This window comes from Schistocerca americana, chromosome 3 (genome assembly GCF_021461395.2).
Source record: "Schistocerca americana isolate TAMUIC-IGC-003095 chromosome 3, iqSchAmer2.1, whole genome shotgun sequence".
Lineage (NCBI taxonomy): Eukaryota > Metazoa > Arthropoda > Insecta > Orthoptera > Acrididae > Schistocerca > Schistocerca americana.
This window is the reverse complement of record NC_060121.1, coordinates 876,571,850-876,599,563: the sequence shown is the minus strand read 5'-3', so window position 1 is coordinate 876,599,563 and position 27,714 is coordinate 876,571,850. Positions and strand designations below refer to the sequence as shown.

General features: G+C 44.4%; 1 protein-coding gene across 1 annotated transcript; it reads left to right on the top strand.

Annotated features, from left to right (window-relative positions):
• Positions 1-7: 7 nt before the first annotated feature.
• Positions 8-22,958, top strand: LOC124607276 (transmembrane protein 222). Its single transcript, XM_047139555.1, has 4 exons — positions 8-553; positions 630-840; positions 22,439-22,569; positions 22,645-22,958. Exons 1-4 carry the CDS (start codon positions 423-425, stop codon positions 22,730-22,732), a joined length of 561 nt encoding a protein of 186 aa, XP_046995511.1. The 5' UTR covers positions 8-422; the 3' UTR covers positions 22,733-22,958.
• The last annotated feature ends 4,756 nt before the right edge of the window (positions 22,959-27,714 follow it).

Sequence of the window (27,714 nt, the reverse complement as noted above, 5' to 3'; positions counted from 1 at the left end):
AATTTTAACTATAAGTAAGTAGGTACGGCAGGATGGAGGATCGAATAAACTTTTAGAGTCGTCTGCTGCGCAGTGTGTTGACGTGAAACAATGCGAGTTTGTCAACAACATTCGGTTTGACGTTGAATGTGATGGTGGTCATGAGTTTCATTAAGGAAAGAATGACGCTACTTCATTTAGAGATACAGATAAGACAAGGAATTTAGAAAGTACTGTTCGTGAAAAATGACAAACTCCCTTGAGATTTTCGTGAACAACCCAAATAGACGCAAATTGTACAAAATTGTGTTTTAGTCGTTGATCGACAGACGTAAATGGTTGTTCTTGTATTTGTATTTCAAGGGAGGTTAAAACATTGTATGATCCGCACACGGAATTTATTCGACTTGTACCAGTAGTTATGCCTTAGCTTATATTCTAACATGAACGAAGCTGAAATTAACACAAACAGTTGCCAAAAATCCAGCACGGAAAATTTAATGGAGCCGCTGATGGATCACAGGAGAGCAAGATACCCGTTTTGCATTGTGTGGACGCCACTGCCTTTACTAACGTAAGTTTAGGGATACATTCAAACATGAGAATGCACGTCTCGTAATTATTGACTAATTTTTTTTTCTTTTCCGTAGATGGATTTTTCCATTTATAGGGCATATGGGAATTGCCATGTCTTCAGGTGTGATAAGAGATTTTGCAGGACCCTATTTTGTATCAGAAGACAACATGGCATTCGGGAAGCCAACCAAATACTGGCGTCTCAGACCAGAACTAGCGGCAGGAGGAACAAGTGGCTGGGATCGCGCCGTGATAGACGCCTCTGAAGAATACAAGTCAAGAATGGTGAGGAACTGCTGACATGTAGAAACAGAATCGCGACATATGATATATGCTTCAGATATACACATTTAACTGTGGTACCTCTAAATCAGTAATGTGCAAACCACTCGGAAGAACGTATAGCACAGTGTACTTGCAGTCATATCACACATTAGGGTTTTGTGTGGTGCCATTTGCATAAGGAGTGCAAGTAGACTGATTGTTTCACTGCCTCTGTGCATAAAGTCATTAGTGTAATCTAGTCTTTGTGGTCCATAAAGGAGCTATACCAACGGGGTTGCAGTGTATTGTTAGGTTCCTCATGTAATACTGATTGTTGAAACCGTGTAAGTAGAATTTTGTGGGATGGCTGGTGTGTATCATCACAAGCCTGGAAATTAAAGGTTTTTAAAATATTTCTATGATGATCATCCATGGGTCAAACGAACTTGTCAGTTCTTGCTGCCCTTCTTTGTAAAGGCCTGTGTTCAGTACCCTGTGTTAGTCGTATTTGATATGGATCCCACTCACTTGAGCAACATTCTAGGATATGTTGCGTGAGTGTTTTGTGAGCAGTCTTCTTTGTGGATTGATTGCACTTTTTCAGTACCCTACCAATGAACCAAAGTCAGTAAGTCATTGATATTTTACTTATTTTGTGAAATGCACAATTATTTTTATTCCTGAACATTTCAAGCGAGTTGTCAAACTTTGCATTACATTGAGATTGTTTCAAGATATGACAGTATTTGTGCAGCTTTTTTTTCAGCCTGTGGATAGCTGCATCATTTACAAAAAAATCCTTAGGCTGAGCAGTACCCAAAAATAGATTGCACCAGGGTCCTATATGCAGTCTCCTTTACAGGTGAACCACTCTTTCCTAAAATTGTCCCAATAAACCAAAATCAACCATTCGCCTTCCCTACCACAGTTCTCACATGCTCGTTCCATCTCATATCGCTTTTAACATTACACCCAGATATTCAAACGATGTATCAAGCGAAATACTAGTAGTACTGTATCTGAACATTACAGGTTTGATCTTCCAACTCATCCACATTAACTTACATTTTTCCGAATATAGGGCTAGCTGCTATTCATCACACCAACTGGGAAATTTTGTCTAAATCGTCTTGTATCTTCCTACAGTCGATCAACTTCGACGTCTTGCCATTTACCATGGCATCAGCAGCAAAAAGCTGCAGATAGCTTCCCACTCTGTTCCTCAAATCATTTATTTACATAGAGAACAGTAGCAGTCCTATCACAGTTCCCTGCGGTGCTCCTGACAATGTCTCTGATGAACACTCACTGTCGAGGGCAATATAATGGGTTCTATTATTTATAACCCCCAGGGGGTCCACAACTCTTTTGGGGATACGTGCATGGAGAACACGGGACCCTGAGCTACTGCAGCTCTCTTTCCTACCCAGACTGCATACCTTCCTTTTCCACATCCCTCCCTATCCCCCATTCTTCCCTAACCCCTCCCCCCAACTCTTCCCTTCCCCTTCTCCCTCTCTTTGGGAGTATGTTTCGTGCCCTCTCTTTGTCCTTATCTTTTCCTTGGATCTTCTCTTTACCCTCTTCTCCACTGCAGCATTTGAGACCTCTCTTCTTTCCTTTTCTTTGTTGCTCCCTTTCTATTTCTTTCCTCCCTGTGCATGTCTGAAGGCCGACACTCGTAGCCGGGGTAATGCGGAATTCCCCGCCCCAGGTAGACAAGTAGGCTAGAACACGTATGTACGCCCTGGTAAAGGCCGGACCCAGAGAGTAGTGATTACCCTAGCCGGTACCTTCCAAAAGTGCTGATTGGTCCCTCCAATCATTTCTCGGGAGGTGTGACCTGAGGTGTGGACAATCACCTAAGGCGGGAGTGACTTCAGAGAGGGGCCCCCACGAGGAAGGAGCGCGCGATCGGAGACACCGGTAATCATGGGGGATACTTTTGCAATGCGTTTCTTCTACTCCTACAACTTCTGCCCACAAGAGAAAGCTAAATGAGTCTCAGCCACGAACAATTTTTCCATCAGTGCCAAAGTTCCTAGTTGTTTCTCGATCTGACGAAGGTCAAGAGTTCTCCACAATCAACCCTTTCATTATTCAGAAAGGCGTCAACACAATTGCAGGTCCTGTAAAGTCTTGCTCCCAATTACAAAATGGCACCTTGTTGTTAGAAACAGTCAGTGCCCTCCAGACACAAAAATTGCTGCAAACTACACTGCTACAAATCTTCCCTGTCTGGGTGGAGGTACTTTAAACTCATCATGCAGGGATAGTTTATACACGCTCGCTTGACGGATTATCGAATGAGGACATTCCACACTGCCTGTCTGACGAGGGCAAAACGGCTGTACATCGAGTCATGAAAAGTGTTGACAAGGACTTGATACCGACCCGTACTCTCTTCTTGACATTTGATAGAGTTCAACTTCCTGCGAACATTAAAGCTGGATATGGGATCATTTCAGTTCGCCCTTACATCCCCAACCCTACGTGTTGCTATCAGCGTCAGTGGTTTAAACATACCAGCCTGTCGTGTTCCAATCCGGCCAAATGCGTTACATGTGGCAGGGATGCCCATGAGGGTGATTGTCCACCTCCATCCACTCATTGCATCAACTGTATGGGAAACCATGGTGCTTCTTCTAGAGATTGCTCTATTTTCAAAGATGCATGAATTATTCAGGAAATCCGAGTTAAGGATAAGGCGTCCACAATTGCTGCTCGTAAGTTATTCACCAGTAGAAAGCCCACTGTACTCCCAGCAGGTAAATATAGCACTGTCCTTGCATCTCGTCAGCCTACTAAGGAGGTAGCCACACAGACTTGCGATTTCACCATTAGCGCTATGATCATCAGATCGGCAAGCCCAAAGATCGCCTGTTCATCCTCGCCACTATTGCCTGCTCACTCTCAGGCTCATCCTTCATCGGCTCCTGCTAAGTCCCGGGCCCCAAGATTGGATGCCCAGACTTCCAAAAAAGAGCCTAGTCGCAAAGATTTTTTACATACCCTGACCTCCCAACTGTCAATTCTTCCCTCTTCTCACCACCATGCTTCCAAGAAGCCTCAAAAGAAACAAAGTTCCTCTCTTTCTCCGCCATCTTGTTTGCCTCAGCACTGGGGAACCTACATTTTTGTCTGCCTCCATGTCAAACTTCTCTCATTTGAACCTTTCGGTCGGTACTGTTCATCTACCTCAGCACTTTGAATGGTTCGCTCTTGCTGATACACATTCATTTGACCATTTTACAAGTGTCCTTCGATTGCAGCTACAACTGCCACCTATGTGCCCAAGATGCTGGAAGTTTTCCCAAGCTGATTGGACACTTTTCTCCTCTCTAGCGACATTCGATGACCATCACGTTCCTAGCATCGACGATCTGATCACTCATGTTACGGAAGTTATTCTTACAGCTGCGGAATGTTCAATACCTCGTACCTCACCTTTGCCCCGGCACCCCCTGCAGTTCTTTAGTGGAACGAGACGTGCCGTGATGCAATACGCAACCAGAGACGTGCTTTTCGTGTTTTCTGCCACCATCCTACAATGGCCAATTGTATCTGCTATAAGCAATTACGTACACGCAACAGCAAGAAGGCAAGCTGGGACTTCTTTACCAGCTCCTTCAGTTCGTTCTTTTCCTCATCTATAGTTTGGAGTCGAATGTGACGGTTATCTGGCATGTCCCCGATCTCTGGGCTCACTGTCACGCATGATACCTTAGTGGACCATGTTGCAATTTATAACGCATTGGGTCAACATTTTGCTGAGATTTCAAGCTCTTCAAATTAACTGCCAGCCTTTCTTCCGAAGAAACAAGCAGTGGAAGTGCGAACTCTTGCTTTCTCCTCTCAAAATTGCAAAAGCTATAATACTGTTTTCTCTGTGTGGGAACTCCAACACACACTCTCATCATCTCACTCTTCCTCCCCAGGACTGGATGGCATCCACGTCCAGATGTTGCTGCATTTATCATACCATAGTCTGTGTTACCTCCTTCACCTTTATAATCGAATTTGGACCGACAGTACCTTTCCCAGAAGATTGTGGGAAGCTATTGTCATTCCTGTTCCAAAACCTGGGAAGGACAAACATCTCCCATCTAGCTTATCGCCCCATATCTGTCACGAGTAGTGTATGTAAGGTTTTGGAGCATATGATGAATTGCCATTTAGGCTGGTGGCAGGAGTCCCAAAACCTTTTAACACCTGCCCAATGCAGTTTCCGAAAGCATTGTTCTGCAGTTGACCATCTTGTTGCACTCTCCACTTACATCATGAACAATTTTCTCGGGGAACACCAAATAGTAGCAACATTTTTTGATTGGGAGAGGGCATATGATATGTGTTGGAGGACAGGTATCCTCAGCACACTGTTCTCTTGGGGCTTTCGAGGTTGGCTACCCCTTTTCATTTGCGAATTTATGACAAAGTGCACATTTAAGGTGTGGCTGACCACTACTGTCTCCTGTACCTTCTCCCAAGAAAACGGGATGCCCCAGGGCTCCATGCTAAGTGTTGTACTGTTTGCCATTGCCATAAATCCAATTATGGATTGTCTCCTTCCCAGTGTCGTGGACTCCCTCTTTGTCAATGATTTTGCAATCTACTACAGTTCTCAATGGACCAGCCTTCTTGAACAATGTCTTCGAGGGTGTCTCAATCGCCTCCACTCATGGAGCACCAAAACTGGCTTCCACTTTTCTCCCATTAAGACCATCTGTGTAAATTTTTGGCATCATACAGTGTTTCCTCTGCCTTCTCTACATCTAGGCCCTGTCAACCTTCCATTTGCGGATGTTGCCAAATTCTTGGGCCTTATGTTTGACAGAAAACTGCGGTGGTCTTCCCACATTTCAAATATTTCGGCTCGCTGTCTACGATCCCACAGCACCCTCCATGTTCTAAGTGGTACCTCCTGGGGAGCAGACCGAGTGGTCCTCCTTTGCCTGTATCACACCTTAGTGCACTCGAAATGAACTATGGACGCATAGTTTACTCCTCTGCATGGCAGTCTATTCTTTAGTGCCTTGACTCTGTCCACCACCATGGATTACGTTTAGCATCTGGAGCTTTTTACATTAGCTCCGTGGAGAGCCTGTACACTGAGACAGCTGAACCTCTGCTGTACATTCGGCAAGCTGTCCTACTGAGTCATTACACTAGTCATCTGTCTTCCATGCCTGCTCATCTGACCCATGCCCTTGTTTTCAATGCTTTCTTGGATTTAGGGTTTACAGGCCGCCCTTCCTCTCTATTACCACCGGGAGTCTGCTTCCATCAACTGCTACATTCTTTTGCCTTCCACTTTCCTAAAACTTTCTTGACAAATGGGGGCACAGTGCCACCTTGGCTTCATCCCTGTACCTGCCTGCTCCGTAACCTTTGTCAGCTTCCCAAGGATAGTACCCCCACTAAAGTTTATTGTCACCAGGAAGAGCTAATTTTAACTAAACTCCGGATAGGGCACTGTCTTTTTAGCTGTCGACATCTTTTAAGTGGCGATCCTCCTCCGTTTTGACCCCATTGCTCTCAACCGTGGGCAGTGAGACACCTTTTACTTCAGTGCCCATATTTTACTCCACTATGCACGCGGTTACAGTTGTTGCCTGATATTTCTTCCCTTTTAGCATATGACATGCACTCAGCCAATCACATCCCTGAGTTTATCAGTGTCAGTGAGATGATGTTGGTTATTTGAACCTTTTCTTGGGGGCGTGGGGGGGGGGGGGGAGGAGAGACAACAATCTCCCCCCCCCCCCCCCCCCCCCCCCAGTAGTTTTTTACGATTTCCTTCTGTTTTTAGTTTCCCTCCTTGAGTTTTGCTCCCATTGCCCCTGATTTAACATTCAAGTTTTTACCCTTCCCTAAGCCACACAATGGGCGCTTATGACCATAGCAGTTTTGCACCCTAAAACCATTAAAAAAAAACCACTCACATATCTGTGAACTTATTCCATATCCTCGTATCTTCATTAACAGCCTGCAATGAGGCACTGTGTCAAATGCTTTCCAGAAATCTAAAAATATGGCATCTGCCTGTGAGAAGAGGGCAAGTTGAGTTTTGCACAACCGATGCATTCTAAAAGCGTGCTGATTCGTGGACATAAGCTTCTCAAGGTTCACAGGAGAGCTTCTGCAAAGTTTGGAAGGTAGGAGGCGAGGTACTGGCCGAATTAAAGCTGTGAGGACGGGGTGTGACTGGTGCTAGGGTAGCTTAGTTGGTAGAGCACTTGCCCGTGAAAGCCTAAAGGTACCGAGTTTAAGTCTCGGTCCAGCACACAGTTTTAATCTGCCACAAAGTTTCGTATCAGCGCACACTCCGCTGCAGAGTGAAAATCTCATTCTGGAAACATCCCCCAGGCTGTGGCTAAGCCATGTCTCGGCGGTGTCCTTTCTTTCAGGAGTGCTAGTTCTGCAAGGTTTGCAGGACAGCTTCTGTAAAGTTTGGAAGGTAGGAGGCGAGGTACTGGCAGAATTGAAGCTGTGAGGATGGGGCGTGACTGGTGCTAGGGTAGCTCAGTTGGTAGAGCACTTGCCCGCGAAAGGCGAAGGTCCTGAGTTCGAGTTTCGGTCCGACACAGAGTTTTCATCTGCCAGGAAGTTTATATCAGTGCACTCTCCGCTGCAGAGTGAAAATCTCATTCTAGTCTCACATGTTTCGGCCTTTATGTGATAATCCCCTGTAGGGTTTGACTTCCATTTTTCAAAATTTTCCTGATGAGTGAGCCAACTGGGGAAGGGTGCCTTACATGGTCCATAGCATCCATCAGGCACTGAGACCTCTCGCATCCTTCATTGACATGGATCTGCACTTCCGCTCATTTTAAAGCTGTTGAGTGAGGTCACCCTCATGGGTGCATTTTCCTCCATCCTCTGTGCAGTATCGCTTTCTGCATTGTCAACGATAATGGACTTCTTAGCTCTTTTGCACCTGATACCCAGCGTGGTAGCCAGTCTGTTGTGGTGGGGCCGCCATATACCCAGTTCGTTGTAGCCCCCCGACCACACAGGGATCGTTCTGCTGATGCCTGCGCCGTTAACTCCCCACGTATGCCAAGGAGAAGATGCTGGTCACCCTGGGGCATCGGGACTCCCAGCAATGACCGTCCTGCCAGGTGGCCTTTGCTGCGGCTGGGTGGCATCCATGGGGAGGGCCCCTGGTCAGAGTGGGTGGCGTCAGGGCAGACAACACACATCATGAAGCATAGTACGTCATCTCTTGCTGGTGGTCAAACAGAAGCAGTCTACTTCTAACTTCAATGCTAAGAAATATGACCCCAAATCGTTCCCTCCCTGGCCACACCATGGGAGGAATGCCAGGCTAAGGAAGGGAGTGGAGCTTACTCACCCCGGTACCTCGTATGTATGAGTATTGATGGGGAATCTTTCTTGTCAACGAAACCTCAGTTTTTTGTGGAGCATTTAGAGGACAAGTTTGGTGAGATGGAAGGCTTGTCCAAAATGCAGGCAGCGTCGGTCTTGATCAAAACAGCGTCCTCTGCCCAGTCACAGGCACTACTCGCCTCTGACAAGCTGGGGGATGTTTCTGTTTACATCATGCCTCGTAAAACCTTAAATATGGTCCAGGGACCTTCTTTTGCAGTCTGATGATGAGCTGCACACCAATTAAGAGCGCCGAGGTGTCCATTTCATCTGGCGCATCCACTGGGGTCTTCATCTTGGCGTTCAAGGGTGAGACATTACCCCCCCTCCCATCTGTCTCAACTGCGCAGTACACTGTTCACCTTGCTTGCCAGACTGCAGGATTCTACAGAAAGAAAGAAAAATAATGGAATACAATGCCCTAGACCGACTGACCTACATTGAGGCAAAGAGAAAATATGAGAGGCTACATCCTGTGCATATGACGTCCATCTATGCCACCGCTATGACAACAGTTCTACCATCTTGCATTCTGCTGCATACAGTTGGCTCTCAGAGCTGTCATACTCCACCTGCTCCCTTGCTGCTAGGTGGCACTTCCCTCCCTGTTGCTACTGCACAACCTACTTCAGGAGCACACCCCACCCCCCACCTTCCCTCCAACCATCGGGGATGTCAGTCCCCACTTCTCAGCTTGGAGAAGTGGAAGTCTTCTTTGGCTCCTCTTGCCAGGAGGGGATACCTTGGGCCACTCCCTTCCCAGTTTCCTACCAGTGGCAAAACTGACACCTGCCAGTGGCTGAAGCAACCACAGGTCACATGTAGCTGGTCGTAGGGCTTCACGATCCTCCTCAGTCCCTGAGACTGAATCAGTGAAGCCCTCCCAGCTGGACAAACCTAAGGAGCAGGTGCCCCTGAGGCATAGACTACCTCATTGAGTGTTTCATGCCTTCCCAGTCTCACGATCACATAATCCTCCAGTGGAATTGCGGCGGTTTTTTCCACCACCTGGCTGAACTATAGCAAATGTTAGCTTTACACATGCTTTCTGCATTGCCCTCCAAGAAACCTGGTTCCTGGCAATGCAGACCCCTGCCCTCCGCAGCTATAAGGGATATTAACAGGAACTGTAGCGACTATAATAGAGTGTCAGGTGGAGTTTGCGTCTATGTCCTGAACTCAGTATGTAGTGAACCTGTGCCCCCTTCAAACCCCTATTGAAGCTGTGGCTGTCAGGATAAGGACAACACAGGAAATAACTGTCTGCAGTGTATATCTTCCTCCAGATGGTGCAGTACCCTTGAATGTATTGGCTGCACTGATTGATCAACTCCCTAAATCTTTCCTATCTTTGAGAGATTTTAACGTGCAAAACTCCTTGTGGGGTGCACCGTGCTTACTGGCCAAGGTAGGGAGGTCAAAAATTTACTGTCAGAACTCTACCTCTGCCTCTTAAATACAGACTCCCCCACACATTTCAGTGTGGCACATGTCACATATTCAGCCATTGATCTCTGTTTGCTGTCCTATCCTCTGGAGAGCATATGGCAACCGGTGTGGTAGTGACCAGTTCCCCATCTTCCTGTCACTCTCCCGGCTGCCTACCCAGATATGCTTTAAAGAAGGCAGACTGGGAAGCCTTCACCTCTGCTGTCACCTCTGAATCTCCCCCACATGGTGCCATCAATGCTGTCGTTGATCAGGTCACTACAACGATCGTTTCTGCGGTGGAAATCGTGATCCCTCGTTCTTTAGGGTGCCCCTGGTGAAAGACGGTCCCTTGGTGGTCACCGGAAGTTGCTGTGGCAATTAAAGAGCGTTGACGAGCTCTACAGTGACATAAGTGGCACCATTCCGTAGAGCACCTAATAGTCTTTAAGTGGCTCTGTGCCCATGTTCGGTAGCTTATAAAACGGCGGAAACAGGAGTGTTAGAAGAGGTACGTGTCGACCATTGGGTGCCATACATCACCTTCTCAAGTCGGGACAAAGCTCAGACGTGCTTTTGGGTACCAGACCCCAACAGGTATCCCTGGCATTAACATCAATGGTGCATTACCTACAGATGCAAATGCGATTAGCGAGCACTTTGCTGAGCACTATGATAGAGCCTCTGTGTCAGAGAACTACCCCCACCCCACCACCCCCCAGCCTTTCGCACCCTCAAACGGCAGATGGAAAGAAAAGTCCTTTCATTCACTACACGCCACAGTGAACCCTATAATGTCCTATTTACAGAATGGGAGCTCCTCAGCGCCCTTGCACATTGCCCCGGAACAGCTCCTGGGCTGGATCGGATCCACAGTCAGATGATAAAACTTCTCTCATCTGACTACAAGTGACATCTCCTTGTCATCCTCAACCGGACCTGGTGCGATGGTGTCTTTCCATAACAATGGCGGGAGAGCACCATCATTCCGGTGCCAAAACCCAGTCATAACCCGCTTGATGTGGATAGCTACCGGCCCATCAGCCTCATCAACATTCTCTGTAAGCTGCTGGAACGTATGGCATGTCGGACGTTGGGTTGGGTCCTGGAGTCATGTGGCCTATTGGCTCCATGTCAGGGCGGCTTCTGTCAGGGTCAATCTACCACTGATAATCTTGTGCCCCTTGAGTTTGCCGTCCAAACAGCCTTTTCCAGACACCAACATCTGGTTGCCATATTTTTTGACTTATGTAAAGCATATGACACGACCTGGCAACATCATATCCTTGCCACATTGTATGAGTGGGGTCTCCATAGCCCGCATCTGATGTTTATTCAATACTTCCTGTTGCTCCATGCTTTCCATGTTCAAGTTGGTGCCTCCCATAGCTCCCCATGTATTCAGGAGAATGGTGTTCCGTACGGTTCCTTATTGAGTGATATCTATTTATAGTGACCATCAACGGCCTAGCAGCAGCTGTAGGGTCATCAGTCTCCCCTTATCTGTATGTGGATGACTTCTGCATTTCATATTGCTACTCCAGTACTGGTGTTGCTGAGTGGCGCCTACAGGGAGCCATTCACAAGGTGCAGTCGTGGGCTCTAGCACAATTTTCAGCTGCCAATTCGTGTGTCATGCACTTCTGTTGGCGTCGTACCGTTCATCCGGAACCTGAACTTTATCTTAAAGATGATCCACTCACTGTAGTGGACACATATTAATTCTTTTGTTATTGTTGTGGTCTTCAGTCCTGAGACTGGTTTGATGCAGCTCTCCATGCTACTCTATCCTGTGCAAGCTTTTTCATCTCCCAGTACCTACTGCAACCTACATCCTTCTGAATCTGCTTAGTGTATTCATCTCTTGGTCTCCCTCTACGATTTTTATCCTCCACGCTGCCCTCCAATACTAAATTGGTGATCCCTTGATGCCTCAGAACATGTCCTACCAACCGATCCCTTCTTCTGGTCAAGTTGTGCCACAAACTTCTCTTCTCCCCAATCCTATTCAATACTTCCTCATTAGTTATGTGATCTACCCATCTAATCTTCAGCATTCTTCTGTAGCACCACATTTCGAAAGCTTCTATTCTCTTCTTGTCCAAACTATTTATCGTCCACGTTTCACTTCCATACATGGCTACACTCCATACAAATACTTTCAGAAATGACTTCCTGACACTTAAATCTATACTCGATGTTAACAAATTTCTCTTCTTCAGAAACGCTTTCCTTGCCATTGCCAGTCTACATTTTATATCCTCTCTACTTCGACCATCATCAGTTATTTTGCTCCCCAAATAGCAAAACTCCTTTACTACTTTAAGTGTCTCATTTCCTAATCTAATTCCCTCAGCATCACCCGACTTAATTAGACTACATTCCATTATCCTTGTTTTGCTTTTGTTGATGTTCATCTTATATCCTCCTTTCAAAACACTGTCCATTCCATTCAACTGCTCTTCCAAGTCCTTTGCTGTCTCTGACAGAATTACAATGTCATCGGCGAACCTCAAAGTTTTTATTTCTTCTCCATGAATTTTAATACCTGCTCCGAATTTTTCTTTTGTTTCCTTTACTGCTTGCTCAATATACGGATTGAACAACATCGGGGAGAGGCTACAACCCTGTCTTACTCCCTTCCCAACCACTGCTTCCCTTTCATGTCCCTCGACTCTTATAACTGCCATCTGGTTTCTGTACAAATTGTAAATAACCTTTCGCTCCCTGTATTTTACCCCTGCCACCTTTAGAATTTGAAAGAGAGTATTCCAGTCAGCATTGTCAAAAGCTTTCTCTAAGTCTACAAATGCTAGAAATGTAGGTTTGCCTTTCCTTAATCTTTCTTCTAAGATAAGTCGTAAGGTCAGTATTGCCTCACGTGTTCCAGTGTTTCTATGGAATCCAAACTGATCTTCCCCGAGGTTGGCTTCTACTAGTTTTTCCATTCGTCTGTAAAGAATTCACGTTAGTATTTTGCAGCTGTGACTTATTAAACTGATAGTTCGGTAATTTTCACATCTGTCAACACCTGCTTTCTTTGGGATTGGAATTATTATATTCTTCTTGAAGTCTGAGGGTATTTCGCCTGTTTCATACATCTTGCTCACCAGATGGTAGAGTTTTGTCAGGACTGGCTCTCCCAAGGCCGTCAGTAGTTCCAATGGAATGTTGTCTACTCCGGGGGCCTTGTTTCGACTCAGGTCTTTCAGTGCTCTGTCAAACTCTTCACGCAGTATCATATCTCCCATTTCATCTTCATCTACATCCTCTTCTATTTCCATAATATTGTCCTCAAGTACATCGCCCTTGTATAGACCCTCTATATACTCCTTCCACCTTTCTGCTTTCCCTTCTTTGCTTAGAACTGGGTTTCCATCTGAGCTCTTGATATTCATACAAGTCGTTCTCTTATCTCCAAAGGTCTCTTTAATTTTCCTGTAGGCAGTATCTATCTTACCCCTAGTGAGATAAGCCTCTACATCCTTACATTTGTCCTCTAGCCATCCCTGCTTAGCCATTTTGCACTTCCTGTCGATCTCATTTTTGAGACGTTTGTATTCCTTTTTGCCTGCTTCATTTACTGCATTTTTGTATTTTCTCCTTTCATCAATTAAATTCAATATTTCTTCTGTTACCCAAGGATTTCTACTAGCCCTCGTCTTTTTACCTACTTGATCCTCTGCTGCCTTCGCTACTTCATCCCTCAAAGCTACCCATTCTTCTTCTACTGTATTTCTTTCCCCCATTCCTGTCAATTGTTCCCTTATGCTCTCCCTGAAACTCTGTACAACCTCTGGTTCTTTCAGTTTATCCAGGTCCCATCTCCTTAAATTCCCACCTTTTTGCAGTTTCTTCAGTTTTAATCTACAGGTCATAACCAATAGATTGTGGTCAGAGTCCACATCTGCCCCTGGAAATGTCTTACAATTTAAAACCTGGTTCCTAAATCTCTGTCTTACCATTATATAATCTATCTGATACCTTTTAGTATCTCCAGGGTTCTTCCATGTATACAACCTTCTTTCATGATTCTTAAACCAAGTGTTAGCTATGATTATGTTGTGCTCTGTGCAAAATTCTACCAGGCGGCTTCCTCTTTCATTTCTTAGCCCCAATCCATATTCACCTACTACGTTTCCTTCTCTCCCTTTTCCTACTACCGAATTCCAGTCACCCATGACTATTAAATTTTCGTCTCCTTCACAATCTGAATAATTTCTTTTATTTCATCGTACATTTCTTCAATTTCTTCGTCATCTGCAGAGCTAGTTGACATATAAACTTGTACTACTGTAGTAGGTGTGGGCTTCGTATCTATCTTGGCCACAATAATGCATTCACTATGCTGTTTGTAGTAGCTTACCCGCATTCCTATTTTCCTATTCATTATTAAACCTCTGCGGGGCACTTTTAACTTTCCCAGCACCCTACCTTCAGTGTTGAGTGACAGTGCCTCAACAGCAGCTTTAGTTTTATGTTTTATTCGTGAGGGTGGGTTTTGTCATTTGATCTGAATCTTAGTGCATGTCCTTTCTGTGCCCTCCACCCTAGGGCTTTTATGGTGGAGGTTTTAATGTGTTGCAGAGTGGCTGGCTTCTCCTTTTTTATTCTCATGGTCAGCCAGCCATGGTAATCCACTTTCTTGTTTTTAATATCCTCTGTCTGTTTCTTGCATCTCTCTGTGGTCTTCTTGTCCTGTTTTGTCCATTGTAGTGTTTGTTGTACTTCTGTTGTTCTTCTGGTTCTTCCTTTCTCCTGTTATTGTGCTATACATCTTCTTTATTTTCTTCTTTCCCTTGGCTAATTGTTCTACTGGGAACAAGGGACCAATGACCTCGCAGTTTGGTCCCTTTCCTCCCCTTTTAAACAAACCAAACAACTCTGAGTGCAGCTGGTGTCCAGTGCCTGCACTGCACACTTCCCACATATGCCACGGAGTATGTGCCTGTCATGACTAGGGCAAGGGGTCTCCCAGCTATGGATTACTTGCTAGGTAACCATTGCTGACGTTAGGTAGCACTCCTGGGGAGAGCACCTATTTAGAGTGGATGGCACCGTGGCACATGAAGTGACAAACTTTCTCCCATTGGTGGCCACACAACCCCAGCAGTCTCTACGAATGGAAAGGCCTCATATGGTGCAAAGAAATAAAATCCCAACACATTCCCTTCCCTTTTGGAGGAACGTAGGACTAGACAAGGGGAAAATTATTCTCCCCCAATACCTGGTCTGTACCAGGACTGACAGGGACACCTTCTTGGCTACAAAGCTTTTATTTTTTGTCAAAGGCACTGAAGACAAACACAGGGAAGTTGCAGCCATCTTTGAGATGAAAAGCAGTTCCCTCCTGATTAAAATGTCATTTCCTGCCCAGCCACAGGCACTGCTCTCTTGTGAAAAGTAGGATGACATTTCTGTCACTGTGTCTTCCCAGAAGAATCTCAGTATGGTCCAGAGTGTCATCTTTCACCGTGATCTTCTTTTGCAATCTGATGATGGCTGCGGGCCAACTTAGAGCAACAGGATGTGCACTTCATCTGCCTTGTCCACAGGGGACCAAGAGAAAACAGAGTTGCTACCAGGGGCTTCATCTTGGCTTTCAAGGGTGATACATTGCATGAGTAGGTCAAGTTGATGGTCTACCTGTGTGACATGAAATCTTACGCTTCTCCTCCTATAAGATGCTTTAAGTGTGTGAAGTTCAAACATATGTCTTCCCATTGCACCACTACCCCTGTCTGCAGGGATTGTGCACATCCATTGCATGTAAATGTTACTTGTGCCCCTCCTCCCATCTGTGTAAACGGCAGCAAGCTCTATTCCCCCTGCTCATTAAATTGCTCAATTTTTAACCTTGAGAAGAAAATCCAGAAGTACAAGACCCTGGACAATTTCACATGTCAAGAGGCCAGAAAAAGTTATGAACATCTTAATCCCACACAAATGACACAATTTTACGCTACAGCCTCAATGTCTCACCTTCTTTGTTGATGGTGCTTTCCACTTTTGCGCCTCTCACAGTGGGCTCTGAGCCATCCGCTAATTGCTGACCCCCCCCCCTTCCTCCCCCCCTCCCCCCCCCCCCAACAGCTGGGGGCCCTTCTAGTGCTCCCACTGCAGCCAATTAGGGAGCATTGGCTTCCCACTTGCCAGGGATACCGCCCCCCATCTCCCAGCTAGAGGCACCTCATCCTCCTCTGGCTTCATTAGCTAGGAAGAAGTCCCTCGGGACTCTCCCTTTCATGGTCTCTGCTGGTCCACAGCCAGACACCAGCTGGGAGCTGAAGGAACCACAGGCTGCTGGCTTTCGGACTTCTCACTCTTTCCCTGTCCCTGAAACCACTTCTGGGAAACCTTCCCAGTCCTCGTCTTGTAAGGAGAGGAAGGACAAAAGGAAGACCTCTAAGATGAAGGAAACTATGGTGACCCCCACACCACTGAACTATGCATGTGTTCCTTCTGTGGCCAAGGTGGAGATCCCGGTGGCCTCAAAGGCACCAAAAATCTCCAGGCAGTGTGCCACGGAACCTATATCATTGGATCCCCTGATATCTGAACTAGTGGCAGTACATGACCCTGGGTCATAACCTGCTCCCCACCCACTTGGTCACTTCGTGCCCCCACAGTGTTCAGACAGTTTGATCCTCCAATGTATTTACAATGGATTTTTCCACAACCTGGCTGAGCTACAGCAGCTTTTAAGCACTTGCTGTGTATTCTGTTTTGCCGTCTAGGAATTGTGGTTTCCAGCAACTTGGGCCCTTGGCCTTTGTGGCTACAGTGGTTATTTTAAGAATCATACTGACTATGAGAGGGTCTCAGGTGGAGTTGGGTTGTATGTTCTGGACTCTGTATAAAGTGACCTTGTGCTTCTTGATAAATTTTTGTAGGCTGTGGCAATTCAGGTAAGGGCACATCATGATTTCACCACCTGTAATGTTTATCTTCCTTCCGATGATGTTGTGTCCGAGGATGTACTATCTGCATTACTCTCTCAGCTCCCCCCACTTTTCCTAGTCTTGGACAACTTCAACACCCACAGCCCTTTGTGGAGTGGAACAATGATCACTGGCCATGGTAAAGATATCAAAACTCTACTGGCACATCTCAATCTTTGCCCCCGAAACTCTGGTGCATCCAGACTTCAGTGTGGCACACAAAACTTATTTGGCCATTGGTTTTTTCTTTACAGCCTTGGTCTTCTACCATCTATCCACTGGAGAGTCCACGACGATCTCATCAATGCTCCCTTGTATGCCCACCCTGATGGATTCAGAATGCTGACTGGGATGGGTTCACCTCTGCTGTTGTTCTTAGCTCCGCAAACCAAGGCAGTATTCATGCGCCTGTACAGCAGACAACAGCAGCGATTCTTTTGGCAACCTACCAAGTCATCCCCTCTTCCTCGGGATCCCCCCGTCGGAAGATGGTACCCTGATGGGCACCAGAGATCACTAAGGCCATTAGAGATTGTATGTGGGCTGTCCAATGCCATAAGTGGCATCCTCCACTGGAGTAACTCATTGCCTTTAAATGGCTCCATGCCTGAATCCACTATCTCATAAAGTGATGAAAGCAAAAATCCTGGGAACAATATGTTTCCACTATCAGATCACGAACTCCTACATCACAGGTATGGGCAAAGAACAGATGCCTGTATGGCTTCCAGCCCCTGCAGGTGTACCAAGTATTTCTGTAAATGATGCCATTTATACTGATTCAGATGCTGCCGCTGAATATTTTGCTGAGCATTATCCTTATGCATCTGCCGTCTGAGAACTACCACCCCCTCTTTCGACTCATAAAACAGTGGGTGGAGTGAATGCACTTATCTTTTACTGCCCACCACCTGAAGCCATATAATACTCCATTCAGTGAATGGAAACTCTCCAGTGCCTTAGCCCCTCATCAGCTCCTCGAGTCTGGGGGCCATTTGGCTGCATCCCAGGGTGGTTTTTGCTAAGGCCGCCCCACTGCTGATAATCTGGTTCACCTGGAGTCTGGTACACAGGTGGCCTTTGCACATTGTCAGCACTTCATCACTGTCTTTTTGAACCTACAGAAGGCCTATGACATGACATGGCATCACCACATTGTTACTTCATTATGTGAGTGGGGTCTCGGGGTCCACTCCCGACTTTTGTCAAGAACCTCTTGTAGCAATGTGTGTTCTGGGTTCAAATGGATGATTCACTCAGTGCCCCCCATATCCAAGAGAACGAGGTCTGGCAGGGCTCTGTACTGAGTGTTCACTTCTTTTTAGTGACCATCAATGCTCTAGCAGCAGACGTGCGGCCTTTGGTATCATCCTCGTTATATGCTTACGATTTTTGCTTTCATTATTGCTCCTGTATTGTGAGTGCTAGTTAGCATTACCAACGGGGTGCCATATGAAAGGCACAGTCATGGGCTCTCACCCATGGCTTTTGGTTTTCAACCACCAAGACTCGCGGATTTCTGTCACTATCGACTGCCCACTTACATCCAGAGCTTTACTTAGACAATCAATTACTTTTTGTAGTTGAGATGCACCGCTTTTTTTGGGACTAGTCTTTGATTCCCAGATGACATGGTTTCCCATCTTCACCAGCTTGAACCGAGTGAGGTGGGGCAGTGGTTAGCACATTGGACTTACATTCGAGAGGACGACCATTCAAACCCGCATCCGGCCATCCAGATTTAGATTTTCTGTGATTTCTCTAAATTTCTCCTGGCAAATGCTGGGATGGTTTCTTTGTAAAGGGCACGGCCGACTTCCCTCCCCATCCTTGACACAATCCAAGCTTGTGCTCCATCTCTAATAACCTCAATGTCGATGGGACAGTAAAGCCAATCTTCCTTTTTGCCAATTTAAATGAAAGTGTTGGTGACACCTCAATACACTTCACTGCCTCAGTAACACTATCTGGGGTGCAGATCACTCTACCAATTTGCTGCTCTACAAAGCCCCTATTCTGTCCTGTCTTGATAATGGGAGTCTTACGTATGGTTCAGCGTCACCTTTTGCATTTAGGATACTGGACCCCATTCATCATTGTGGGGTCCAAATTGTGACAAGAGCCTTCTGAGCTAGTCCTGTGAACAGTCTATTAGCCATGCTGGAGTCATTCCATTACCTATCAGACACCAACAGCAGCTGCTGAATTACGCTATATGCATTCATAGCTTCCCTGAACGTCCCAACTACCATGTCCTTTTCCCTGAAAAGGAGCTCCACTTCCCACAACGGTGACCCAGAACTGGATTTACAATTGCTGCACACCTACAGTCTCTCTGTTTGGAACTGCGTCTTCCTCCACTGACGCCTCTGTTCAGTGAGACAACACATCTGCCCTCATGGCTTGTGCCCTGGCCTTGGATTTGTCTTGAAGTATCCTTTGGCCACAATTTTTTGCCACCTGTTCTTGAGATGTATCCAGGTTCAGAAATGGTATTCACCGATGACTCAACAGTCGACGGACGAACAGGTTTTGCATACACACATGCACAGTGCAGTGAACTCTACTCTCTGCCAAATGGCTGCAGTGTTTTCACTGCTGAATTGATGGCCATTAAACTACCCCTTAAACATGATGATTCTTGCACTGGCAAGAGTATCCTAATCTGTAGTGACTCCCTTAGCAGCCTTCAGGCTGTGGACCAATGCTACTCTCTTCACCCACTGGTAAAGCTATCCAGGATCTTGTCTATAACCTCCATCAAGCTGGATGGCCAGTCATTTTCGTTTGGACTCCCAGTCATGTTGGAATTTCAGGAAATGAACATGCTTGCTAGTTGGCCAAGCTGGCTACCGGGATACCAATTTTGGAAATGGGATCCCAGAAATGGGCCTTCGGTTGTTTATACGCTGTCAATTGCAGGAAGTCGGGAACTCAGAGTGGTCTGCCCTGATCTCCTCAAACAAACTGAGGACAATTAAGGAGACCATGATCACGTGGCAGTCTTCCTGCATGCTTCTCACAGGGAGTCCATCATCCTCTGTTGACTCCACATTGGCTGCACTTGGCTGATACATGGTCACATTCTCCGATGTGATGATACCCCTTACAGCTGATGTGGAACCTGCCGGATGGTGTCCCACTTACTCATAGACTGTCCTAATTTGACTGCTTTGAGGCGACATCTTAATCTTCCTGACACGCTACCTCTGGTGGTAGCAGATGACACCAAAGCAGACATTTTGCCTGTGAAAGTGGTCTCTAGTCGTCCCTGTAAGGTAGAGCTTTTTGGCCTCACTGACTGCCTGAAGGGTTGGTGGAGCACCTCTCTCCTGCTCCCCCTCAGTGGCCCAACCTGCCCTCTTTCCTTTTCACCTTTTTATTTTTTTCATTCCTTGGTTTTTAATGCTTTGTCTTGACTGATATTTTGATGACTTGTCTGTGTTATCAGTTTTCTGGGCTTTTATCTCTGTTGTTTTATTATTATTATTATTATTATTATTATTGTGTTAGCTACACTTAGGCTTTCCAGGATTTGCCTTTCATCTCCTTCCTCTGACAACCACTCCTGGTTTGCCACTGATGACCTTGCAGTTTAGTCCCTTTCACCCCTAACAACCAACCAACCAACCAACCAAAAATCACTAAAATGTGCAGCAGCAGCAACAACAAAGCACGTCTTCTGCTGCCTTTCAACTAACAACAAATTATCTTAATATGGTCCTTTCAGGAAATTGTGATCTGTGTTGAAGAGTACTGAAAGCTGCTTTTGTTTCTGTGTAGGAACACAATTTTATTACAGCATACATAATAGCTAAAGCCTCCTTTTCTATTTGGTAATAATTAGTTTGAGTTGGTGTTAAGGTACTGGAGGAATACACAATAGATTGTTTAGAAGTGCCCGGGTTCCTGCGAAATAACACAGGCCCCGTGGTGCATCGGGCAGCATCAGTCACCAGTACGTGCTGTTTTCAAAGTGTAAAGATTGGTTAAATGCCCTGATTCATTGTAGTGACCATACAAAGTGCATGACCTTTTTATGTAATTTATTCAATGAATATATGAATTCTGCTGTCAGAGTGATAAATTTAGAACAATAGCTTATTTTACCAAGAGAAGACAGCAGCTCTTTTAAATTCCATGGTTGTGGCAGGTTTCCATCACTGAAAAATGTTGCATCATTGGCTTGATGCCTTCTGTCAAAAGCATATGGCCCAAATATTCTACTTCTGTCTGGAAAATTTTTGATAGTTACAAATTGCATTTGAAACCTTCATATTGCATTTTGATGAAGAGAAACCTGAGGTTTTTAGAGGTGTTCCAGCTGTGAAGCACCTGTTATGATTATATCGTTGAGATAATTTGCACAGGAAGGAATTTCCCCAGCTGCTGTAAGTATCGGTGAAAAATCATCTACATCTAAGCTCTGCAAACCACTGTGAGGTGCATGGAATGGGATACATCCCATTGTACCAGTTATTAGGGTTTCTTCCTGTTCCATTCACGAGTGGGGTGCGGGAAGAACTATTGTTTGAATGCCTCTGTGCATGCAGTAATTATTCTAATCTTATCCTCATGATTCCTATGTGAGCGATATGTAAGGGGTTGTAGTATATCTATAGAGTAATCATTTAAAGCCTGTTCTTGAAACTTTATTAATAGTCTTTCTTGGAATAGTTTACGTCTATCTTCAAGAGTCTTCCAGTTCAATTCCTTCAGTATTTATGTGACAGTCTCCCATGGAGTAAACAAACCTGTATTTGTTCAGAATCCCCTGTTAGTCCTATTTGGTACAGGTCCCACACACTTGAGCAATATTCTAGGATGGGCCACACAAGTGATTTGTAAGCAATCTCCTTTGTAGACTGACAGCACTTTCACTGTAATCTATGAATAAATCAAAGTCTACCACCTGACTTACCTATGACTGAACCTACGTGATCATTCCATTTCATATCCCTACAAAGTGTTACACCCAGGTATTTGTATGAGTTGGCTGATTCCATTTGTGGAAAATCCTGGGTGGAATAATGACAGTATTACAAAAAGGATAAATTGCTACTCACCATATAGTGGGATGTCAAGTCACAGACAGGCACAACAAAAATATTGCTAAACAAGTAAGCTTTCGGCACAAGGCCTTCTTCAGAATTTGACAACATAACAGTCTTTTTGTTGTGCCTGTCTGCAATTCAACATCTCCATTATTTGCTAAGTTTCTCATTGAGATACGACACTGATGATTTTTTATTTAATTTACTGAACATAATCATGTTAAAACAAGTCCATAGTTTTTGAGTCTTTTATGTCAGCATTTTAAATCTCTCTCTCTCTCTCTCTCTCTCTCTCTCTCTCTCTCTCTCTCAAAGTCTCTCTCATAGGATGGGAAAATAGTGGGGGGAACAGAGCAGTCATTACTCTGATTCTCATGGTAGGTCAGTATTATTAGAAATTCAATCACGTCACCTGTTTTTCACCATTCAAATAGTCTGTTGCTATTCAAAATCTCACCAAATGTGTTCTGTTATGCAGTTCTAATGGCAAAAACTATCAAAGCTGTTGACACGTGTTCCAAAATTTGTGATTTGTACAGACTGAAAGTGATGAGTGAAGGTGCTGTGCACCTGAAATGTTCTCATAAAATCCGTAAATTACTATAGTTTTAGAATATTATACAAATCATTGTTTTGGGTTTCTCATTATGGTCTGTTGAGTGAATGCTTTATTACAAGGACATCCCCTGTCCTTACAAGGCAGCCATAATACATTATGTGGATGTTTTAAAATAGTCTTGTATATTTTACCACTTGCAGTTTCAGTGATCTGTTGACTGCAGTTACAGGTTGTATCTTTTTTTGCAGCACAATCTTTGTTGTGATAATTGTCATTCACATGTCGCTATGGCATTAAACCTGATGAAGTATGATGGTAGTGAAAAATGGAATATGGTCAAACTAGCTTTCTATATTCTTTTTAAAGGTCATTATGTAAGGTGAGTGTACCTCATTTAAGGTTTTTGGCTAACTAATGACTGAAAAAAATGTAGTCTAAATCATATACATTTCAGTTTTGCAGCTTTGTTGAAGACATGGGCACCCTTCATCATCATTGTTACTGTCGTTAGCGTGGTATATGTTTTTACGAGGAATCTGTGAACTCTATTTGCATGAGCCAGACAGATGTGGACAGAAGCTTTATGAAGAAAATGCACATGTTGCTGCATGTTTCTTGAGACAAAAACCTGTGCAATCTGAATGGGTCTTCCTGACTTAAGTGTGCATATTTTGTATGTAAGTGACTGAAGAAAACATTCTAGAAGATTTAATGTGACATGATTGTGGAAAAGAAATGTGTGAAATATATTAAGTGATAAAAAACTAATTTCCCTATTGTATTCACATTTTCACAAACTGACCAAACGATATAGTGGAAAAGGAGATGATGTTAAAAGTTTTGAAATATTACTGCAAATATTTTATTTCACTGTTCAGAACTGAAAGAACAGCATCATTATAGTTTCTGTACTTTTCTGTATTTTAATATTATATCAGTATCAGTATCATGATCATTAGGAAAAGAACTCTTTCTTAAGTGAAAAAGAATGAATAAATTTTCCATGCCACAGCGTTTTCCACACATGAGTAATGTAAACTGTAAGAAATGTGAACCAGATGGTTTAGTACTTAGTTCCCTCCAAGTTGAAAACTTCATCAGTGATCCTTTGTCTCTCAATACTTTTTGGCCCCGAATTTTTCTTGTTGAATAAAAATTCTCCTGTTTGACTTTCCTATTAGCAGAAAGACACTCACACATGTCTGTCTGTCTTTCAGCATGGCACATCATCAACCCCCTCTGCGTGTCACATCAACCTCCCATCCCTCTCCCCCCTCCCCCCCCCCCCCCCCTCCACACACACACACACACACACACACACACACACACACACCGACACACACACTTTTTCTCCCCATTCACCCATCTGAGCTTAAGAGATAAAAGTAATAAATGTGGAGGAAACTATTACTGAAATAATTTTCTCATTTATTGATTGAGTGTGTTGACCGTAATCCGTTTGTCTTCTAGCTAATAGTTGTTTATCATGACTATTTTCATGTTTTCTGTGTTTTTAAAAATATACTTAATACGTGTTTACAAAAAGAAACAGCATATGTGTAATAAAATATGACTAATATTAAACTGTCTTTTTCTTTGTAAGATAATTAGCTGGTAGCTGCTTCCCTTCTGTCTTGTGATTCGTATGTATACATATCGACTAATATAAACATGTGAGATTTGGCAACATGTGTATATGATATTAAAATACTTGGTGGTTTACTGCTGTGTTGGAATCAAATACTAGAGTAATAATGTTTCGGAGATGTGGCACTGGCCATACTCAGGGCACATACTGATTTTGCTCAAACTGCACGTCTACTGGTGTGCCTCCCTTGTCAGAGGTACAGTGGTAAGACACCGGGCGTGCATTCGGGAGGATGGCAAATTGTGTCCCTGAGTCATTTAAGGCAAATTCAGGGACGGCTTCTTTGAAAAAGGCACGGGCAATTTCATTCCTGTATCCAAGGTTGTACTTGGTTTTTAATGACCTCGTTGTTGAAGGCACAATAAATCCACATCTTCCACCCTTCAATTCCTTTGTGTGGAAGTCTATAGAGTACCAGTTGACTAATTAGGATATAAATTCACCCATAAAACAGCTATCACAAACCAGTGTTGAGACATCAAATCCCACCATCATGTGGTACAGAAGTTGCTTTATCCTGCACACAATAATATCCCAAGCCCAACGGGCATTCCATGTGGGCGTGACAAGTAAGCAACTGTCTATTCACATGAATGGCCACCATCAAACTGTGGCAAACTGCAGCTTTGACCATCCAGTTGGTGAACGTGCTGCACAGCAAAACACAAATGACTTCGACAGCTGCTTCACAATGTGGGCCATTCAGACAGTCCCTTCCACCACTAGTTTCCCTGAACTCTGCAGATGGGAACTGTCTCTCAAGCACATCCTGTGTTCTCACAGTCCCCTTGGGCTAAACCTCCACTAAACTGTTCCCACAGCCTCACCTTCCCTTTTGCCTTCTCTTTGCCCACACCAGTCCTCCTCCACCCAGGCAGTGCACTGCCTGCTCCCACTACTCTTCGTGCCCCCCCCCGGTGGTCATTCTATCTTCCTCTCTCTCTCCCTCCCTCCCTTCTCCTCTCCCCCTTTTCAACCCCTCTCTCTTCTCTGTCCTCTCTCTCTCTCTCTCTCTCTCTCTCTCTCTCTCTCTCTCTCTCTCTCTCTCTCTCCATCTTCACCTTCACCTTTCTTTCTTCATCGTCACCTTTCTCTCCTTTCCCCCTACCCTTTTTTCCCCTTCAGTTCCTCATGCCCCTCGCTCTTCCTACTTCTCTTTTTTTGCTGTACTCTTTTTGTCTTGTTTTGTGGCTGAGAAGTCATCTGTCCAAAGACCTAGCTCTTTACTGCTTGTAATGTCCCCACAGAAAATACCCTCTACCATGCACCAATTAATCATTTTCAATCAAACCATGCACATTCATTCACTTTGGAAAAGTTATCTGATATGATTTTCTCGTAATATATGCGGCGACAGCTCGATGACGCCAAAGTATTTTCTAGTGCGTTTATTCTTTGAAATAACAGAGATGCATATATGCATTCTCCTTGGTTGTTAGAGTGGTAACTAGGAAAGCTTCTGGAGTATCTGTTGAGGGATTGACGTGTTTCTGAGAGATACATATTCTGCTTTTCTTCTCGCTAAAGCGAGCCAATTAACATTTGTGCCACTAGCGGTTTGTTTGAAGAGAAAGGGACTGTAAACGGAAAATAATTAAGGCGTGGAATCACCGGAGATCTGGACATGTAATGGAGATGGATTTAATACACAATTTCCTCCATAAATAAGGTTTGTGACTTTTTTGTTCTGGAGTGAATGAACAAATGAGTTTTTTCTGAATCATTTGATGATCACGGTGGCCCTGTAATTAGTGGGGAAGTTTCAGCTGTGTCGAAGAGAGCCTGCAATCACTGAGACTGTGTTAAATCATCCAAAAAGGCTTCGTACACATCTGGAATTCGCAATCTTTCGTAAAAGGAACAAATTGTCCAAACGATTGATTCTCCCGACTGACTGCAGTGTTTAACCGTAATAATAAATGTAAAAATCTCTTACAGCAAGCCAGCCGCTGATTGCCAAGATGAAGGTCTCCACCGAAGATCCTATTTGGCTGATTTCACGTAATGAAATATTATATTAAAAACTGTACATAGATAAAGGAGAGAAAGAGAGAGAGTGAATGAAAATAGAGATAATACTAATAATCCTCCATTAGTCTAATTTTTCGCCTGTCTTATCACGGATCAGCGAAAAACAGGGAGGGCCTTACTTTACTGTAGAGATTTATGTGTGAAGGTGAAGTGATCTTAAAGGCATCAGATACACGTCTATACAGACAAGACATTACACAGAGATAGCGGCTAGCTGCATTCATCATCTATTCTTAGATGAAGAGACGGCAACTTATTACCCGAACATTTAAAAATGTTAAACGCTGACCCCACCCCACCTCCATCAGCTCAGGCAACAGCTTTTGTAGGTGTCCTGTGGCCCCAGGATAGCGCATGTGGGTGTCTGTGTGGTTATGTGTGTGCTGTTGCTAGAAAAAGAGCTAGTGCTTGAAAGCTAGTGTAAATGCTGTTTTCTGCTGTGTCTTTCTGTGCTCCATGGATCGATCCATTGTTGGTGTCTGGTTGCCTTTTCTTTATTTTATGTCATTCTTGAAATGACTCAAATCGATTGGCATTCTTCTCCCTCCTGGAACCTTCCTTTTGACTGACTTCTCTCCCCTCATCCTCCCAACATGTGGGACCAACTCTCGACATAAAGTAACGCCACCACTGGGAGCATTTCATTTGCTCCATCTTTTTCCATGCTGGACTTTGCAGCTCTATGTTTTTCTTATCCATCGCCTCTGTTGTAGGTATGGATGGACAAGGATATTTTGTAGGTTGGGTGATTGGCAGAACGCTACTGTGGGGGATGGGGGTAGGATTTTGGGTAAGATATCCCTTGTCTCAGGGCATGATGAGAGGTAGTTGGGCCCCTGGCAGAGAATGTGGTTGAGCTTTTCAAGGCCAGCATAATTCTGGGTGATTAGAGGAGTGCTGATCGGTGGCTGGTTAACAGCTTCACTGATGTCAGAGCAGCAGATGGAACAGTAGATTTTTTATGGATGAGTTGGATAGGAAATATTCTATCAGTAAAAGCTCTGGTAAGGTCATCAGCAACTCCTGCTTACCACTGCAGATGCGGTGTCCTCTGAGGGCAAAGCTGTAAGGACAAGACCTTGCGACATGGAAAAAGATGACAGCTGCCAAAGTGGAGGTAATGTTAGTGTTCGGTGGGATCGATATAGACAGACATATTTATGGAACCACCTCAGAGGTGGTGATTGACTTCTTAGAAGATGGCTTGATGAGTTGAGAAGGGCGAGCAGAAGCCAGTTTGGGAACAGGCATTGACGTTATGGTGGAAAGAGCAAAGGTCATCCTTGTCATGAATCCTGATTGTGAAAATGCCATCGGTGGATCTGAACCAGACAAAAAGTTTTAGGTGTGGAGTGGATAGGAAGAATTCCTCTAGGTGGCCCATAGAAGAGTTGGCATAGGATGGTGCCATACAAGTACTCATGGCAGTACCACAGATTTGTTTGGTAATTTGGTCTTCGAAAGTGAAGTAATTGTGAGTCAGGATGTTGCTGTCTAGGAGGATTAGGAAAGAGGTGGTGGGTTTGTTATAAAGAGAACACTGGTAAAAGTAGTGCTCCATGGCCACAAGGCTATATGCATTAGGGATGTTGATGTACAAGGAAGTCACAACCACATGAGCAACAGAGAGTCTGGTGGTAATGGAAAAGCAAGCTTTTGTTTGAAAAAAAAAAAAAAAAATCATCTCAGCAGGGTGACGTTAATCTGTGCCAACTAGAGCTACAAATTTTAATATTGGTAATTTTAGGTTTGTAGTTTTTAATCAGTGTGAAATGTATTGAGTAGAGCATAAAATCAAACTTAAATACCATTTGCTTTTCAGGATGTGTTTAGTATTCTGGAGAA